Genomic DNA, 21,376 nt, shown 5'->3' with positions numbered 1-21,376 from the left:
ATGCTACTATTTTCGGCATGAGGCGATTATGGCAACTTTTTATGCCTGAAAAGGCTAAAGAACTATTTTCAGAAAAAAGAGACTATTGGGAGACTTTTCTGTACTCCTAGCGTTGTTTTATTTAACATAAATTGGGTTGAAAACCTGCAGCCCACGGGAGCTTCTAAACATACTAGATTTTTATTTCCCTTAAAAAAGTTTAACATTTTGAATTGCGTAATCACTTTTCACAATATATATATATATTAATTATATTTGCTAAATCAATTATTGATAAAAGGAAAATTTTCTTTAGAAAAAGTTTTTTTGAATGAGTTCTAGAAATTAAAAGTATTTAATTTTCTATCATATTGGCCACCAACTTGACTGAATGGATCGTAGTATATGACAATTAAATTATTTAATAAAGTTTCAGTCCTATTTTTATTCTGATTTAGGCATATATTTTCATAGTTTTCAGCAACTATTTTCAAGCTTTAGGCTATTAAAAGCAGCTATTTTGTTCATTTTTTTTCTCTCTGTGGTAACCTTAAGTAACAAATCTTATGCGATGGAGCTGTGCAGTTTCACAATTATTGATTCATCTCTTTTAATCTAATTTTTAAAATTATCAATTTCAATAATTAAGGCTGTAACCATATCATTAATTTTAACGTTGAATTGAGTGATCATCCTCTAAATTAGTTAAGTAAAAAAATGTTGAGTGGAAAAATTACAACTTTAAAATTGTTTTATTAGAGAGAAGTCTTGAACTCTATTACAAATTTTAATTAAATATTGGTATAAGGAAATATTAACATATTGATACAGCTTATTTCTAATATGGAGAGTGTTATAAACATTTTCTGTATATTTATTTGAAACTTTTATGTGTTGTTCAGTGTATCATTAATAAAACTATACTAGGAACTGTTCCTTTTTCTCTATTCTAAACTAGGTAATTCTGAAGTTCAAATAAATAAATTATTTGTTTGCAATAAAATTGCCTGTATTATATTTAAGCAGTACAAGTTGCGTTTAATTTCATCATCATCTTGGCGCTACAGCCATTGCAGAAACCTCCGTTTTAGACCACCTTTTTCTGTTAGTCCTCTTTTCTTCGTAATTAGTAATTTCATGTACTCTTTAGTTTGTACGTTCCATGGAGTTCTGGGTTTTTATCTAAATCTTGACCCTCCTGATATTTTTTTCACCGTCTATTCTTAGGCTGTCTCCAAACTATTATATTTGTTTTTAACCATAAAACTGTTTATTTGTTCTGATCCTCCAATTTTTTCTTCACAAATTCTGCCAAAAAGCTTCCGTAAAATTTTCCTTTCCCAAGTTTATCGTTTGCCTTTCTCAAAAGTAGTCTGGTGTGTGTATATTGTTCTAAAAAATATTCTGATTTTCGGCATTTTTATGAAATTTTTCTTCTTTTGAGCTTAAATTAAATCAAGCACCTTCATTATTGTTTTAAGTTAACATAATTTGAATTAACGTTTACAATGTGTATGAATTTAAATTGATGGATGAAAGAAAAACCAAATCATTTTGAAGAGTTTTAATAATATTAAAATTTTTGTCATGATGATAATAATTTTAGATACACATTAACACTTATAACAATAAAAACAAATGTATAACAAGATAAAAACAACATAATTTCTCAATTTTATTGAGTCTCACATAAAGAATCTCTCTAAAAGAACTGATAAGAAACAGTTTTTAAAAAAAATGTAGACAATTATTGCAAATTACATCATTGAACAATGATTATTCAGGAAATCTATTGAAACTTATCTGTAATTCATTCTAATTTCATTTATTTACTTATTTTTGGGTAATGCTCAGCTATGTCAAGCTGCTCTGCTTTGTGAAAAAATTTTTACTAGTGGTTTAAAAATTCGTATTTTAATGTTTGGTTTTTGTCAATTTGATTTACAATTTTTTGCGTCTTATATGGTCATTTAAATAATTTAAAATATCATATAAAACGCTAACTTAATTCCAACTATGAGCTTTGTGCAGTTCTGGTAAAATACAGAAAATGAGACAAATTTTAGTTAGTAATTTCTCTACCACCTTATAAAAAAATTTTTTTTGCCGTAAATGGAGCAGTTGACATTTCTGAATGCTGATAGTAAATTCAAACAATGCTTGATGAGACTGTAAATAACTGGGTTTGCAGTTTGTTGAAAACTTTCAAAATCAATAATAAATTGTAGTCGAAAAGTTGGCTTTTTTATTTCATTTTAAAATTTTGTTAATTTTTGTAATAATTAAGAGTTGAAAAGTTCTCCTTTTATATCATGTTAAAATTTTGGTTTGGTAGATATGTAATTAAAAATTTTTGGGAGGGTAAGTGGCAATGTTGGTTGGCAGGTTTTCGAAAATTTTCAAAATTATTAATAATTATGTGGAAAACTTGATATTTTCTTTAGTTATTTTTTTTTTTTTTTTTTTTTTTTTTTTTAGTTGGACAGATTTTTGTTTTATATTCCTTTCGCACAGTGATATTGCACTGTAAATTTGGATAATGCAGGAGACATTGCAAACCATTGAGTTAGTATTTTTTTCCAAATTTTTAAAATCAAAAAAAATTTGCAAGGAAAATGCTGACATTTTATCTAATTCTAAACATTTGTTAATTCTTAAATTTGGCAGATTTTTGTTTTTTTATTTATTTAATTTTTTTTTTTGGTTGACTTTGAATAATCTGGTTGGCAGATATTTTAAAATCTTCTAAATTGAGTGTGAAAAAGTAATTTTCTAAATTATCATATAAAATTGAACAATATCTTATCTTAACTATCTGAATTTTAGTCATTTTATTATTTAATGAAATTTTATGTAATTTTTTTTTCAATATAAATTTTTTTAAAAATCAAATTGCTCACTTAATTGTAAAAAATACTTCCCCTCACAACTATCTATTTCTTATAAAATTAAAAAAAAAAAACATTACAGAAATTAATAGTTACAATAAATTATTTATGTAAATTATATTAAAATCTAAAAAATTAACATAGATTATTTTAAATAAAAGATGCATTTGATAACCCATCAGTACTTTAATGCTTCTTTTAGCTATAACAGCTAAAACAGTTGGCAGTAACAATCTCTTTATAGCTTTTAGCTATAAAGAGATTGTTACTGCCTATCTAGGGAACGTAAATTTTTAATTCCCTGTGTCAAATTTTGATCAACAGAGGCCATTTTTAATCATCTGATTTTGAACACCAAACTTTGGCAATATGGCCAAAACCAAAGGAATTAACAGCTTTTTACATATTCAGACGCCATCAATGTCCAGTGAAACACTATTGAGGAAGAGAAACATCAAAACCTGTATGTACTGGATTTTCCAGTAGACTACTGGATTTTACCAGTTCCTTTTGGTCTTCTGGTTTAATAAAAATTCTGTTTTTTGTTCAATATTAGAAAATTTCTCTGAAATTGAGTAAATTTCCTAATAAAATCCCTATTGAAATAGCATTTTTGCTCTGATTATTGCTTGCTCGAATATTTAAACACGTATTACTGACGCATAATGAAGCGAGCCTCATTTATCGAAATCAGTTTAAAACATTTTTTTGTTCTAAAATGTTCAGTTTTTTTTTCAGTTTTTTAAATTTTTTATTTAGAACTCCCTTTTTAAATTAATTGAAAAGTCTTTTAATTATCTTTGAATTGAATGCCTGTTACTATTCAAAATTATGAGTAAACATAATACACAGCATTTCAAGTTTGTCAATCATCACTGGAAATTATTGCAGTTTTTCTATTTTGATGACCATAAAATTCCCTATGTGTAAAATATTTAGTACACTCAGGAGATTTTTATTATTCCATAAAATCTACTGGATTTTTTCCAATCCATGTTGGCAGCTATGTGAAAGGAGTTGTTAGCGATTATTAGAAACATCTCCATATAGGGCACTAGAATTGATGTCTTCCACCCTGCAATTCCTCCATCGTAATTTGACAGGATTCGTTAAAAATTTTGTTTCTTACTTTAATGTTTCTTCTGTTACGTTATTATCTTGTGTTTTATGGTATTTTGATTAGTATTATAATTTAATAGTTACTTTATCCACATTAATTGCTTTTTATACTAAAGATCGAAGTTAAGATTCAATTGATTTCTGGTTCTACCCTATCTTTGGTGAATACTGGATTGGGGGAAGAATTCTGACCCCTTTAATTTTTCATGACCATTTACTTGACTGTTTTTCCATTCTCTGTGAGAAAAGTGTCAATTAAGGGATTTCAAATAACTTTTGGCCAGATGTTTTTATAAGGGTTAGGTGGGTCATAAATTGACCCTTAGGCTTGGCTTTTAGTCTTTGATGGGGTTCATATCCATAACCTAAGATGATTGATTTTTAATTCTTTAGTGGGATTCTTAAGGATTGCCAAAAAGATTTTCTCGAGTGATTAGAGAATTAAACATGAAAAAGTCATTTAAAAAAAAATAAAAAAACTTGAAGGTGGAAGAAGGAAATTGAATCAGTTAAATTATAATATTAGTTGAGTCACAATGCAATAAAAGATGATATTGTAACACTTCCTCAAAGAATTATAAATAAAAACAGTAAATTTTACATTAGCGATGTGGAAGTATATTTTTAGACTTAAATTCATAAATTTGGAAGAACAAAAATTTCCTGATTAAATTTTCTCTTGACTCTTTTTTTCCATAGTGAATTGAAATATTACATTGACCAAGAAGCACAAAATTGACATTGTATCATTATCAGAATAACTTCAGTTGAAAATTTTTTTAAATTTCTGTTTCGGAAACACAAAAGTAGAATTTTGACTGATCTGAAGCTTCTTATAGGGAATTAAATTAATCAGAATCAGAAAACTGGAACTAAACAGCAACACTTTCTGATGTTTTAATGATACAGCATAATATCAATAGAATAAGCGATGTCATTTGAATATAGAATTTGTTCATAATATCTTAATTTAATAAATTAAAAGAAGTTCTGGCTGATTTGAAATTTTTGTAAATCTCTATTTAGGAAAGAAAAAAATATTAGAAATATTTAAAGAAATAAAATTAGATAAAATACTCATGATTAAAATGTAATAGTTTTCAAGGAATGGGATTTTGTTAATCTATCTATAAAGTAAAAACATTAAACTACTTTCAGCATTTACAATTGATTCAGAACAGTTTTTATATTGCACATTAATTCAGCATGGATGTGTAGACCTTGCATAGGCCTCACATAGCTTTTCTGGAATGTTTTCAAGAACCTGACGCAGTTGTCGTAATCTAGACAACTGCTCTGACCTATTTGATTAGAGTCCACATAGACAAAAATAAATAGTTCCTCTTAGAAACGAACTTAAATTTTTTTCAATTTGATTAAAATTGGAATCAGTCAACAATGCTGCTATTATTGTTTTTGCAGGTCAGCTCTAATCTTCTATCAAAGCAGGTGGTGGCGAGAAATCTAACAAAACTGCCCATCTGGAACAGAACTTATCCTGTTATACGTGGGCAGTTATTTTTCAACTTCAAGGCAGAATTTCTATAATACAAGAATGAACAAGGAAGAAAATTTCTCGTGCAAGTTATGTATTTGGTTGAGGATACCACGATGAACCATTTGCTGTGTGATGTGATGTTTTGCTGCTTGAAGATGGATGATAAAGATGAAAGCCACTTGCATGGTGGGCATACAGTTGTTGCTGCTGTTCAGGACTCAGACCCTGCTGAGAATGTCCATATGCAGCTGGATCTAGAGTTCCTGGATGAACAAACACTTGCGGTTTCAGAGGAAGGTGTTGCAGAGTACCATCTGACACGTAGTGGTGCATGTGTGGTATGGCCGCGGCAGCTGCTGCAGCAGCAGCTTCACTGAATGCTGCAGTGTCTGAAATACCAGGATGGAACTTGTCTCTTGGAGAAACAGATGCTGGTGGAGTCATCGCTGAATAAGTGTCCATGTAACTTGTGACCGTTGCTGGTGCTGTTGAGTAACCGGCGATGACTCCATAAGATTCGGCACTCATCTTGCTTGGTATCATGAACTGGTTTTGGTCAGGATAAGCCTCGCCACTACCACCACTACCTGGTGGTGTTGGCAAGGGACCTTGTGATTCTCCGTAATAAGTTGGTCTGCTTATATGGGTTCCGGACCTAATTACCGACTCTCTATTAACATAAATTTGTCGAAGGAGAGACGATGCTGGTAAGGTCGTCTGTGGGGCACCAATCCATTGTATGGTTGATCTTTGCTGCTGATTGCCATTGACCTTGCCAAGTGGATCATGCCCATCTTGTGCCGAAGGTAAATGTTTGTTCATAACGTCCTCTAATTCTTTCACTGACATAGCAGAACCATTTGAAGAATTGTAAGCGTTTCTTGCTGAAGAGCTATTGCTGGGAGACCTTTTCCAAGGTCTATCTATTTTATCACTATCACCCGATGAAGGTGGTGTTGTGGGTCGATGGCATATGCCATCAGAGGAAGTGTTCAGTCCAGTTCGGTCTGGCGTGACCCTATCCACCAAAGTTCCTCCGTTGTCCAGAGGGCTTGTTGCATTAAGACTAGATACCACATTGTCAGGAGGACTCTTACGATCTCCATTACTCATTGAAGTATCACTATAATTAATTTGATGTCCGTTGCTGATAAGTCGCCTTTTTTTAACTCGCCCATGAGGTTGACTATCAATACATGGGTGATGACTGGAATGTTTTACTGTTTCTTGATAACGATTTATGTCTACTGATAAGTCTAACTGCTTTGGTTCCATATCATATCCATTGCTTGCAACCGAAACATCATCTTGTAAAGAGCATCTCTCCTACAAGTAATAAACAGTTGTCATTATTGTTGCGATTATTAACAATAACATGTATAAGAAACACTAAACGAAGTATTATATCTTTTTTAAAAATATATTGTCCACTAACACCAGTTTTTTTCCACCTTATTACATCATAAGTGTCCATTATTATGCTTATGAGTTAATTATAGTGTAACAAAACTTGCTACTTCTTTCTGTTGAGACAGTGGTACCGTGATAAAGCATCAGACTACAAAGCTAATGGTTGGTGTTCGAATTCCATCCAGGGCAGGTTGCCTAAAATTAGTTTTTGTTGAAAAAAGTACATTATAATTCACTCTTATTCTTTTGTTTATGCTATTAATTATTTAATTTCTAGAATTTTCGGATTCTGAAATGCTCTGTTCAAGAAAGATCGACAATTGTATATAAGCACTTGTAGCATTCATTACTGTTGCTTAAAATCGCTAGTTCAGTAATTTCACACTTATCTAATCTACGGGACAATAGCAACTTCATGATTTATGCATAAAGAAGTACAGATTGTTTTTGTTAGTTAAAAAGTTAGTGCCATTCGGGCAGTTGAAAATTAGCTTTTTTTTAACGTAAACTTTCTTTTAAATAATTCATTTCAATTCTCGAAGTTCATGCCGCATAAAATTAACTCTTTTTTCCATCTAATGATCTGATTTCTTAAATAGTAACGTCAATGATGTAGAACTGAATCAGTATTTCCTAATAAGGTGTTTTGATGAATTGCAAATTTGATTTAGTTACTTTAATAAGTTTTTCCTAACTCTGTTCAGTTTTAGTTACGCTAGCTGCAGACATATCTAACTTAAAATTGAGTTTGTGTGCTTCTACTTACCCCTGGAGGTCGCAGAACATTCGAATGTTTCACTAAATGAGATATATGATGATCACTGTCACCGCCTGCAGTTGACGAGGAACATCGACCTCCATCTGTTTTTGGTGTGCAGCAACCTTCTCTCGAAGATCCTTCCTCTGTAAGAATAACCGTTACTATTAATTTTAATTAATAATTAATTATTTTTAAATTATATTTAATTTTCTTTATTTCCCATAGGGAGTAGAAATATAGTTTTATAAAATAAAATCATAAATAATTAAATTATGGAAAAAGATTTTTTGTGTGTGTGTGAATCAACAGCAATTTTGTACTCAAGATTGCAACGCAACTGTAAAGAATTGTATGGAACACAATTGAATCAATGAGCCCAACAACAAGTCACCTATATAGGGAATTATTCTAGATAACATACTTTTGATGTATGAAATTGATAAGTTCAAGAATAATTTTTTAACTCAGAATTACCACGCAACTTTAAATAATTCTAAGGATCACAATTGAATCAATGAGCCCCAAAACGAGTCACCTACATAGGAAATTATTCTAGATAACCTGTTCTTGAACTCATCAATTTCATACATCAACAGTAATTTTTTAACTCAGAATTACAACGCAACTTTAAGTAAATGTATGGAACACAATGGAATCAATGAGCCCAAAAACAAGTCACTTACATAGCAAATTCTTCTAGATGATAGATGACCTGTTCTTGAACTCGTCAATTCATACATCAACCACAATTTTGTACGCAAAATTACAATGAAATTTTGAAAATTCTCGAGGAACACAATTTAATCATTGAATCTGAAAACAAATCTTCATGAAAAAGCCACTCTAGATCATCTATTTTTGAACTCGTCAATTATTAACACCAATTTTAAACGTAAAATGTAATTTCGAAAAATTTATTGGAATTGTGGTCATTTTCATACGAAATCAACTCTAGATGGCTTGTTTTTGTACTCATCTATTTAATTATCAACAAAAACTTTGAACGTAAGTTTTAAAAATTATTCGGTACACAATTGAATCAATGAGATCATAAACGGGTCATCAACACTCAAAAGTTACATGTTTTCCTCGATTCAATTATTTTATTCATAAATTTCTGATAATATATTATATAAGTTAGAGTTCATTGACTAGGTTGACGACACAATAAAACCGATTTGGCAGGGAAAGATCAACTTTTCATCACCGCTTGGAAATTATGAAGGGAAGTTTTTATTGGTTTGTGCGATAATGAAATATAAAGGTGTTGTAAACGGATAGATTCGTTCAAGATGCTGATTTGCTTATAAGAAGAAGATAAAAACTTTCTTAAAAAGTTTGCTTTTGCTCACCTCTAGGGTCGGCTTCTGGAGACGATCCTCTTTCAGAATTACTGGGATCATCTGGTTTCAGATTTCCAGAATTCGGCATCTGGCTGCAATCTAGGATACAATTTTCGTATTCAATCCCACTGAAAAAAAAAGACGTTATAAATTCGTAATGAGGAAAGATGCATTGTTCTCAGAGCAAGTACGATCTTTCGATGATATTATTTTTGTAACCAAATAGATTAGAAAATATAAAGGAATTACCTTATAATATAATTAACACAGATAATACTCTGCTCATCAGAGTTCTTAGAATTGCAAATGACCGTTGCGCAGGTCTGCACCCAAGTATAGCCGCCATTTTTATTGATGAGTCGATAGTAGCTGCTCATCACTTGCCCTTTATTGATAACTGAAATGACAGGAAAATGAAATTTTGTAAGTAACACACTACAATTTTAATATTTCGCATATAAAACCATATTCTGTACAGAATGGCCAAAGTATTGAAACATTTAAAAAGGGATGACACCTGTTCTATGAGGTTATAGTAAATTTTCTAGGCTTTAATTTTCACGTCGATTTTAGGCATTGTATTGGTCAGTTGTGACACAAATATTTAATTTACGAGTATTTTCCGTCTTTAATTATTAGCTAAATAATTTTGTTTCTTTGATCGTTTTCAATAAGTTTGTGAATTTTTCCTGCTATGCAAAAAAAAAAAATTATTACGACCAGACAACTTACCTGCAATAGTTGAAGATTAAAGACACCATTAAAGCCCTTTACATAGTTAGTAAACTTAATTTAAGTAAAAAGAAGTATAATCACGCATTTTCAGATTTAGTGTATTACTTCAGCAAAGAAATTTTTTGAAATTAAAAAAAAATTAGCCATTTTAAATGTACTTTAAATAGTTGCATTCTTATATATTTTTTTTTAATATTAAGTGTTCTAAAATATTATTAGTGAAATTCGACAGAAAAGTAAACGAAATTAAAGTACTAAACTTCACATATTTAGGATTTTTTTTAATCAAATTCTTCATTGTTCTTAGCTCTCGAACAAAACTAGATGTTTCAACAAGATCACGCTATTGCGCGAAAGACAAACATTGCAAAACCCATTTTTCGAATTTCATAAAAACAGCTGATTGATTTGCCAACAATTTCGCATTGTCTTGTTGTTTCAACTTGTGATGAGTTTTAATAGCCAAGGACCTCCCCTTGGCGCTTACGTTCTTCGGAAGTTTACGTCAGAAAAAAAATTGGAGCTGAAGGACATGCAGCTCGTCGCCCAACTCCAAGAAACTTCCGAAGCTTTTATATAGGCTCTGGAAAGAGGCCATTTCGGAACTGCTTAAAAATTCATTAAAGTTGAACCACAGTGGGTTGATGGTAATAAACGGTTCCTTGTAGGCCATTGAATTTAAGCATCACTGATAGTGAGCGGGTGGGTGACCAATTTGATCTGCCTGTTAAAGGACCGAGGGTGTGCAGAATGTTGGTAAACTGCTCTGTTATTTATGCCACTTGCCAATACCAGCAAGCTTCCTTGAAATCAAGCAAATTTTTAAGGCAGAGGGTGCGCTTCCTGTTTTTCAGTGGCGCCATCTATGGCCGAGTATACGACTTCAGCCATACACATATCACCGCCCGTCTTAGAGGGAGGACCCAATCATACCTCATCCATATTCCATTGTAATTTTGATCTGAATCAGAGAATGATCAATCTATAGTTCAGTACCCCAAGAGGTACTGATTAAATATCGAAACTTGGATCACTTTGTGACCTTGACATATTTCGCGTGCACCAGCCTCTATTTAATGCACGGAGATTCGATCATTCAGCCTCTATTTAATACACGGTCAACGAGATTCGAACGCGTGTTCTCACGAACACGAGCCCATCATCTTAGCAACCAGACTATCCCGGCCCTGTTTTACTGTAAATTGCTCGATTTCGTGCGCAGGTCGTTTGTAATCTACCAAAGCTGAAGGTGCATTCTCTCTGCAGAAGATTAAAATTGTAAGTGCATGTTATAAGATTATCCTCAGAAATGTTTCCCAGACTGTCGCCAATGTGCAGTTCTAATGCGACGTAATAAAAAACTACTACTTTTCAAAGTTAACATTATTATTTTATATTGCTAACAAAGTTTGTATATCTATGTTTTATTGCTAATAAACGTTTTTATGTTTTTCGTTGTACTGTTAATCGTTTTATTTCTTAATATTTTGAGACATCTTGTAATTACAAATAATTCTTTCTATTGTATTTAGATTACCATCCATTAAAATTATTTTAAACTTCGGTGTGACGTTGCTTTGTTAGAGTGTGTTTATTATTACTGACAAAAAAAAATTTCGATTTCAAAAGAAGTTTGTGTAAAGTACATTAATTAACTATTTCAATTGCAATTTATATTAGAGCTAAATGCATAGTATAAAAAAAATAATAAACTGTTGAGGTGTACTTACGATCAACATGGCATTTTCTTAGTTTCTGAACATCTTGCCCGTGGCAAAGGGTATACATATTTTTCCCTGTCAACTCATCGGCTGTGTAGTCTAAAAGGTCAGATACCCTGAAGAAAAAAAAAACTATTTAAAAAAATGTGTAATCACTACAGAAAGTATGAATAAGTTACTGTGAATGACCGAAATCGGTGGTTGTTGACTTCCGCCGGTGAATGTTGACAATCACATAGTCGCTCTGGTAAATGTCCGAAATATATAATAGGTTTAGTTAAGTGCCACTGCCCTATATTTATGTTTTTTAATGTTTAGTGCCGCTGTCCGGTATACATTTGCCCGGTAAGGTTCAGTGCCACTGCCCGGTATAAAATTGTCCAGTACTCGGAACACTGGTCCCGCAGTGGACTGATCGTTAAGACACGGTTCCCAGCAGATCACCGAAGTCAAGCATCACTGACTCAGTCAGTGTGCGGGTGGATGACCACTTGGACCAGTCTGCGTAGGGATCGAGGGTGTGCGGTATTGGCCCTCGTTAAACTGTGCTACCGTAAAGTGCTCGACTTCGCGCGCAGGTCGTCGGACTACCGAAGCGGGGGTGCCATCCCCTCCGCAGAGGATCAAAATTGTGATGGCATGTCTTCGGATCATCCTCCGGGATGTTTCCCACACCGTCGCCAATAGCCCATTGTGCAGCTCTAGTGCGACGTAAATTAACAACAACGACATCAGAACACTGATGTTTCTCCTAATCTATCCTCAGCTGGTATTAAAATATGGAATGAATTAATATCAAATCGGATATAACAAATATTTCGGACATTCACCAAAGCGACTATGTGATTGTTGTCATTCACCGGTGAATGTCGACATTCTCTTGATTTCTATCATCCACGGTAACATACATACTAATATAAAATCATTCTACAGTTTTGATACTATTATATAATAGTAAAAAAAATAATAATGTAGCAAATGGCTGAAATATCTTAAAAATAAATGCGTATGCATAAAAATAATTTTAATGGCACAAAAACCTGCAAAAAATGAAAATTTTTAGTTGTTATTTTAGTTTGATCCCATTTAAATAAAATTATTTTTAGAAAAAATGAATCCGTTTCCCAGCACAGCTTTTGGAGCCCGCTCCGAACTGTTCTGACGATGTCGTTCGAAAATAAACTGAAAAGTTTAATTAGTTTTCACCTTAAAAGAAGCCTAGACGAATTCTTCCCTTTTTTTTCTCCATATTGTTTCCTTTTTTTTTCCTGTTATAAATAATCAATTTTGTGTAGAATTCACATATTTTGAAAGCAAACTTACCATTTCACTACAAAGTATTTTCCAACTCTTCAGCGACAATATTTTTTGTCACTTTTTCATCGAAATAAAAATTTATATGAAATATACATTTAGAATCTGAGAATTTGATTAGTGCATTTAAAGTAGAATGTAGAAACTACATTCATAAGCAATGTTTCCTAAGTTCGTAAATATTGTGAATTGTATTTCATTATTCTTTTAAGATTTTAACTTTTTTATTATAGTTCAATTCGCTGAAAGAAATATTTAAAATATTGATAAAAGAACTATTATTAAATGAAGAATGATGACACTACGCGAATATTATTGAATTAAATCAATAGTTAAACGATAAACTTTTCAAAAGTTAAATTTGGAGCGGACTCTAAAGGCTCCAAATAAAATAGTTAAACGATAAACTTTTCAAAAGTTAAATTTGGAGCGGACTCTAAAGGCTCCAAATAAAATAGTTAAACGATAAACTTTTCAAAAGTTAAATTTGGAGCGGACTCTAAAGGCTCCAAATAAAATAGTTAAACGATAAACTTTTCAAAAGTTAAATTTGGAGCGGACTCTAAAGGCTCCAAATAAAATAGTTAAACGATAAACTTTTCAAAAGTTAAATTTGGAGCGGACTCTAAAGGCTCCATATCTCGAACCATTGTTTTTAATATTTTTTTAGAGCCTACGGTGATTTCTTTATTCACATAGGTCAGATAAATAACTTTTCAACGAAAGAAAAAAATAATAGCCAATGTTGAATTCTGTACTTTGATAGTTGACTTATTCAACCTACAAATTTCATCCTTGAGACCTAATAATTTTTTTTGGTCTATATAAATTAAATTATATATTTATATATAAATCAAATAATTATATATAATATATAAATTAAACTATATATTATTATAACAAACTTTTTGTTAATTATAACCAAATAAACTAGTTTTTATTATACTCTACATGCTAAAATGCTGCTTTCGGATGCGTATTTTTTAAAATAAATTTTTAAGGTGACCTCAGAATCAGGCTTTGCTAATACTAACTTAAGGTTGAGATCACCTAATATTTTAGCGTTCCGGAATCTGGTTTTGCAAATCAAGCACTCGCTACAAGCACACTGATTGTTTTTTTTAACTTAATACTTTGAATATATATATATATATATATATATATATATATATATATATATATATATATATATATATATATATATATATATATATATATATATATATATATATATATATATATTGCATGCAGTGTTGTGCTGAAGTGGAGCTGGTGAATATGTTTTTAAAAAAAAGAGTCTTACTAAATAGATCAGTGATAGCCTTATTGATCGCTAGTTACTGCTAGCTTCTCGGGAATATTTTTGGTAGGTCGCGTTTACGTTCTTTTCGGCTAACCTGGATTTCTCCACTGAGCTGATGCAAGATTTTATTTTATGACTACCAATGTTCAACTCCATAGCCTTGTAATTCTGAACCCAATCCAGAAGACAAGGAAACTCTTGAACCAAGTATTGGGAGAAATTTGCCTTCGTGGAGGACTTTCTGATGGAACTAATCCGCATTTGCGTTACATGGAGAGAAAAACCTCCCACGGTTAGAATGACGGCAAGGGGACTCTAACCCATGATCCGTCTACCACTGGGCTGGGGATATTTTACATTAGCACTGTGTCGGTGCTATCTGGGTGCGGAATTCGTATCGATCAGCCATTGCTGTGATTCGAACCTGGATGTCACCTCATTGGAAGGCGGATGCTCTATCCCCTGAGCCAACACGGGTCAGATGATGTAAGATTGCAGGGTTAAAAGATGTGAGATTTTTAAAAAAAAAAATTTTGTTGTTCTTTTAGTTGATAGATTATAGAAGGATTTAAAAGCAGCACAATAGCCCTGAAGCTTTATGAGTTTGGCGACCACTTATATAAATGGATGTTATGGACAGTCAGAATCTGCTAACACTCACCTCGGTTCGCAATGTGCAATCCTGAATTCGAATGTCAGCCTGGTCACAAACATATCACTCTCTAGTCTCACCTCGTTGATGGAAGGGGGCGGCAAGGCGATGGCCATGGCCACCATGCCCATAACAGTTTGTGGCCCTGCCCCAGCCCCCTGTTGCTTGCGACCGGAGAAATTGTACTGAGGTCTCATGTGAGACAGGACCAACACTACCTGAAAATAAACATAGTGTAATGCTTTTGGTTGTTGAAAGAACTTTTTTTAAATAAAATACTCAGATCTGAACTAGATCATTAAACTTCAATTAGTAAAGGCGTGACATATTACACCAAAAATAGATGGAGAGGCTTGGAAACTTACCCTATAGCCTGAACTTTTAAAATGGCACCCACGCTTCGTGAGTGTAGACTTCATTCTTATGCAGAAAGATCTGTCCATCCCTTTGTATGGTGTATTGCTGTTCAGTGTCATCACAGGTACTAAAAAATATTTTTTTTAAAATTATTTTTATTTATCATTTAAGTATCATTGGTATAGTAGTAAATTATATACAGTTTGTTCTTTAATGATAGCCCAAACCGCGCAAGAGTTGAAAGTGAAATTGTGCAAGACGAAAGTTTCAGATCACTATTATTGCTGCCAGCAATAAGGTTCCAAGCAAAGTTTTGTTTAAAAAAAATTTAATTATATCAAAATGTATATTCAAATTATATAAATGCACATTTTCTTTTGATTAAAAAGCATTTTTGTACCTGTTTTGAAGAGCGTATTTAGTTTACAGAATTTAAATTGGAAAAAAAATGGATTATAATGACGTAAATGCGTGAGAGTGTAATGGTTTACTTCGAGAAGATGATATAGTTATGTGAGCAGAAATGACTTGTCCACCAGTTATGGATTATTTAGAGTAGGTGGATGTAAACTTACTTTGTCTGTCCAGGCCCGTTGGAGTGGATGTTCCGCCGGGCGTGGAAGAGGACGAGCCATCATCTGATGCTACAGAACCAGGACTAGAGGCCATTGTTGTCTGTTGCTGCGCCAAGTTGATACCGATCTGCTCCGCCAATTCTGCGTGATCTTGTTGGTGAATATAGTCGAATATACTACTGCCAGTCATTTCAACCTGGTAAGAAAATAAGTTGTTAAATCATCTGGAATTCCTAAGACTTATTAGAATAGTATTAATCTAGAATTACAAGAAAACGTAATTAATTGCCATAAAGTCTAACCATGCATTGTCATTAAACAAATTCGGCATGACCATAAAAACCTTTATTTTATCTATTTGTTTTTCTGCAATAAGATTTATTTGCAATTCGGCAGTTTAAATAAAGAGATTCTGATTACGAATTTTTTATTTATAGCAGAATTTTCGATTAATATCGATCAATTATTAATCTAGTTTTACTGTGCTTTGAAATTTAAACTTAACTGATAATTTGTAAAATGAACTTAATCTCGCTGCTTGAACAATATGCTAACAATAAGTATGGTGGGGTACACGCCTTGCAATAAGAACAAATAGTAATAAATAAGTAAAAAGAGGCCAAATCAGGACTGCCAAAAAAGCGAGTACTTTCTTAATCTAGCAATCATATCACCTTTTCTTAACAATACATCTATAAATAACTATAACAAATTTCCACTTCCAAACTCATTATAACTAATCAATATCTTTTAAAATACAGCAGATTTGAGCTCAAATTATTTCTTTCATTAAAAACAAAATTATCTGTTTGAAAATATCGCCTCGCAGAATAAGCTATAGTAAGCAGCTGTATACTTTCTAACCGAAAGTAGAGCAGGCCAAGAGATCAAGATTGTTGTTGTTTACATTTATATTGAAAACACCATCCATTCTTACATCTACTATGCGGAAGAAATGAGTTGGGTGGCACTTTTATTCAACTGTACAAAACGGTGCAGTGATATAGTATTATTTATATCCAATATTTAACAGAAGCCTATTATTTTTGAAATTCAGGGCAATTTCTCTCAAATTTAGATGTGACCATGAATCTTAACCAGAACTTGTTTTGTAACAAGCTATTGAATACTTGGATAATTTAATTAATTTTCATTAATTTTTGTTTTTTAGTTGGAAATTTAAATTGAATTTTAGAAAATAAAGTATCATAAAATACTATGCCTCCTTATTGAAACTAAACGACATTAAAATATAACTAATATTCCAATTAGTTTGTTTTAACTCTTGTATTTAATAATGAAGGCTAAATTGAGTGTGATTGAAAGTTTGAAGTAGAGAAAAAAATTTTAATAAGGTATGTAAATGTTTTTTTTTAAAAATATCAATTTAAATAATTGTATCATTCTTTAAATTTTTAATGTGTCATAATATTTTAAAATATGTATACGTTCTAGAAGCAGATTAATTATTAAAAAGATTTTTTTATACACGTAGAAACGTACATTCGGATCGACAATAATTGACTTTTACATCTCAATAAATGAAGATTAATATCTTCACGTTCTACGGTTATATATTCGATGTATAACAACGATGGTATAGTAGTAAAAGCATTGAGCTATCATTAAAAAGAATTTGGTTTCTGCTGCAAGTAGGAATCTGTTAGTAAGAACTGAAACTTGGACCTCATTAGCACTTTCATGTAGTTGGTTTCGAAATTTTTAGGACTTCTTCTCCTTGGCTGGCAGTTCGCTGTTACGGGTATACTTGTATTCTTATTCTAAATGCACCTATACAAGAAAATGCATTTTTATAACGAAATAATCGTCCTAACCCCAAATTGAAGAACTGATTTCACACTGAATTTGATAGTTATCACAAGGTTATTCCATAAATGAAAAAGAAATCAGAAATAAACATTTTCTATTTAGATTTATATGCTTACAACAACGCACAGTGGGACAAAATCAGAAAAATGCGGCCTAAATTAGAAAATTAACTTCAATGTTCTAAAAATTGATCACCTATAGGTTTTTTGGGTCGCTGATTTCAAATATGAAGTCAAAATTTCAAAAAAGCAAAATGGCGGATGATTATTGAAAAAATTGTAAATAATTAAATAAAAATTATTTACTAGTAGTTTCTGAGATCTTTGATTACAAATTTGTGGTTAATAATTTTAATAAATAAAGTAATGGATGTAAAATCGCAAATATTCATCAAAACAAATTTAAACTAAATAAATTGAATCAAAATATTTGAGATTGTTAATTACAAATTCGATTATCGAATTTAAAAAAAATAATGAATCTATTTTGCTAGATATAAAAAATTTTGAAAATGTTATAACAAAAATAATAATCTCAAGCAGGGCTCGAAAAAACTCAGAAATTTTATCCGTCCCCGAGGACGGCATGTCCAACAATGTACCCGTCCTCATTTGAAACTAACCCGTAGCTTCTAAATAAATAAAAACATAATTTCCTCCTATTTATTACAAATATTTATATAAATTGCACAATGAATTAGTATTTACTAGGATTACAAATACTAGGATTACATTATACAGTAATAAGAGAAATACTAGGTTACTAATAGTAACCTAGTATTTATTTTATGAAATAATTTAAATGACAAAAGTCAAGTTATCTGGAATGTCAATTTATCCGAGGGTACTGCGTTTTTTTAAAATGAATCAAATATGATGTTTGCCAGTTCCACAATCAAGCTAATGATTTACATAGGTTTCTGCACAGAAATCTGAAAGGGGTTTTGCATTCAAGTAGATGTTCATAATTGCGTTTAACGCTTGTTTAAGACCAGTACGTAATGTGTTTTTTTTAAGTTCATTGCTGAAAAGCCCCTTTCAACCGCTACAGTACTCCCAGACAGAGAAAACATCAATTCCACCATACGCAGTAGGATGCTGTATTTCTAGATTAGAGGATCATTTTAGAAGTTAGGCGCTATACTTTTGTAAGACAACAAAAATTGCAAATGTATCACGAACATTAACGGGAAAATGGCCGTCCGCGCGGACGTCGGATTCGAGAAATTCGTTGTCCGCGGGGAATATTTGACCGCCGAGGACGGGCGGTTTTTCGAGCCCTGATCTCAAGTTTATTTTTATAATTTTTTCATTACTTTTATCATTATTATAAAAATGACACGAACTATAAAAATATATCAGCCAAATTCGCAAATATTCGCAGATAATTTTTTTTTAGTTCTTGAGTATATATACCAAACAAATGTACAAATTTTTTTTTTACCTCGGCAACGTAAAGTTACAATTTCATTGTGCACGGCAGAAATAGGGAAATGGCTCTGGTTTTAATAGTATTTTTATAAAATAATGAATTCATATATATTTTAGAAATACATTTATGTATAAATCATGCATAGTTTTAATATTTTCATTTACTATAATGATTTATCATATTAATAAAAATTTAATTTTCTTTTATTTCGACTTTGTTTCCATTTAATTGCTATTTCCATTAATAAACCAAAGAAACAAAATACACCGTCATATTCCTTGAACATTTTCTACAAAAAACCATAGTGAGATTTTTTTTTCTTATAACTTCATTTTTTTTATTTTTGACAGCGAAAAATGATTTTTGTTCCACAGTACAACGTCCAAAAATTGTCTCATGACGTTAAAGGATCATCTTCTGTCGTAAATTTGCGCTTGGATTTCAACTGCAGAAAAAAATTACTACAACCCAGCCATCTTTATGACTTTGTGAGATCTGCGTAGATATCATTGCAGTTTGCTTATCTTTTTTAAACGCTTTTTGAGGATATCGTCTCGTCGTTCACAAAATTTTACGATCCGGATTAAGGGCTTTTTGTGACAATTAAAATGAAGATGTCGTGATTCGAATACTGGAGGTGATAATTTTATGACTCTTCAGAGGACTTCTATGACTCTCTAAACTTAACCAACTTTCCTAAATGTAAGAATGATGCGGTAGGGGAGAGTGGGGTCAATTGTAACGTTTTTAATTAACTATTTTTAACTAACAAAAAAACCATATATATTTTTAATATTAATTGACAGACGAGTAAAGTAGACTATCCTCTACTAGAAAAAAAACCTTATTTTAAATGTTATTATATTAGTTATTAACAATTTTTGACAGTCGTGCACTTGTTACAATTGTCCCCACTTACGGTCAATTGTAACAGTTCATAAATTCAACTAAAACATAGTTAATTATACATATTATCATAAATTTGATATATTTTTTTATTGATCAAAATAGTAGTGATATTTTAGGAGTAAAAATAATAATGAGCAGAGACCTAAACGGTTAAACTTATATTAAATGTTATTATATTAGTTATTAACAATTTTTGACAGTCGTGCACTTGTTATAATTGTCCCCACTTACGGGGTCAATTGTAACAGTTCATAAATTCAACTAAAACATAGTTAATTATACACATTATCATAGTTGTGATATATTTTTTTATTGATCATAATAGTAGTGATATTTTAGGAGTAAAAATAATAATGAGCAGAGACCTAAAGGGTTAAACTTATATTAAATGTTATTATATTAGTTACTAACAATTTTTGACAGTAGTGCACTTGTTATAATTGTCCCGGGGTCAATTGTTACAGTTCATAAATTCAACTAAAACATAGTTAATTATACATATTATCATAGTTGGGATATATTTTTTTATTGATCAAAATAGTAGTGATATTTTAGGAGTAAAAATAATAATGAGCAGAGACCTAAAGGGTTAAACTTTTAACTTTAAGGGGTTAAAATTTTTTATTTATGCTGTGAAAGGTGACAAATAAAATAATGCACATGCAACATAATATAAATGATATAGGAAACTATTGGTGGTTCTTAAAGAGTTAAGTAATGGTTTGTAAACATAAAATTATTTATTTTCAGCTGTTACAATCGTCCCTTTACTTATTGTTACAATCGTCCCCAAGACGCCATTTCAGCTTTATTTGTTAAAAACAATGCTAGTTAATTAACAAAACTGATCTTTTTTTTGAAGTGTTAATTAAGGTGTCCACTTACATATACGGTTAATAATTTTTACTTGTTTAAACAAAATTACATTGTTGCAATATAATATTCTAATGCCAAAAAAAGTACTTACGTAGCGTGAAAATATCTTTTGTGACATAACTCTTTCAAAAGTACATAAAAATGGTTACCAGCAGGGGTATACATGTAGATTTATTAAATGCACCTTGTGCGCCACCTAGGAACCAAATCTAGAATCCGACACTCAATATTTTTGCTCTGTTACAATCGTACCCTGTTACAATTGACCCCACTCTCCCCTACATGCACATTTTATTGTGAATATTTTGTAATTAAAATATTTTTCTTTTTGATTTTGCAGAGTTTTAGAACTACATATGTCAAGTTATTTATTTCCGTTAAAGGGCTTTTATTTTTTATAAAATTGAATCATTTATTCAATTATTCTTAACTTGAAGAAAATTTAATTATACAAAAGCAAAATTATTAATTTCATTTAAAGGGAATTGCAAAATATTTCATAATACATCTACACTTTAAGCACTGATATCAAAATGACGTATCTAAACTTTAATCTCTTTTAAATTTAATTCACATCGAATTCTTTTTCACTAAATTTATAATTCTGTCTTTCAAGTCAGAATTACAATCTGTGGATGCATTATAAATGACAATTTACTCTGTAAAATGGGCTTTG

At 31.2% G+C, this 21,376-nt stretch overlaps 1 protein-coding gene across 5 annotated transcripts in view; it reads right to left on the bottom strand.

Annotated features, from left to right (window-relative positions):
* Positions 1–4,269: 4,269 nt before the first annotated feature.
* Positions 4,270–21,376, bottom strand: part of LOC107455153 (protein trachealess) — a 370,741-nt gene continuing 353,634 nt past the window's right edge. For all 5 annotated transcript variants that reach the window (XM_043046105.3, XM_087169341.1, XM_071180991.2 and 2 more), the window contains 8 exons: positions 15,655–15,850; positions 15,088–15,206; positions 14,732–14,940; positions 11,463–11,569; positions 9,247–9,394; positions 9,007–9,125; positions 7,661–7,797; positions 4,270–6,810 (listed from right to left, as the gene is read on the bottom strand). In XM_043046105.3, the coding sequence (XP_042902039.1) occupies positions 5,572–6,810; positions 7,661–7,797; positions 9,007–9,125; positions 9,247–9,394; positions 11,463–11,569; positions 14,732–14,940; positions 15,088–15,206; positions 15,655–15,850 (2,274 nt within the window). In that variant the 3' untranslated portion in view covers positions 4,270–5,571. The remainder of the gene's footprint in view (positions 6,811–7,660; positions 7,798–9,006; positions 9,126–9,246; positions 9,395–11,462; positions 11,570–14,731; positions 14,941–15,087; positions 15,207–15,654; positions 15,851–21,376) is intronic.

Source organism: Parasteatoda tepidariorum, chromosome 8 (assembly GCF_982258835.1).
Source record: "Parasteatoda tepidariorum strain Cologne lab strain chromosome 8, Ptep-v5.0, whole genome shotgun sequence".
Taxonomy (NCBI): domain Eukaryota; kingdom Metazoa; phylum Arthropoda; class Arachnida; order Araneae; family Theridiidae; genus Parasteatoda; species Parasteatoda tepidariorum.
The sequence above is the reverse complement of the archived record's forward strand: the minus strand, read 5'-3'. Positions and strand labels throughout refer to the sequence as shown.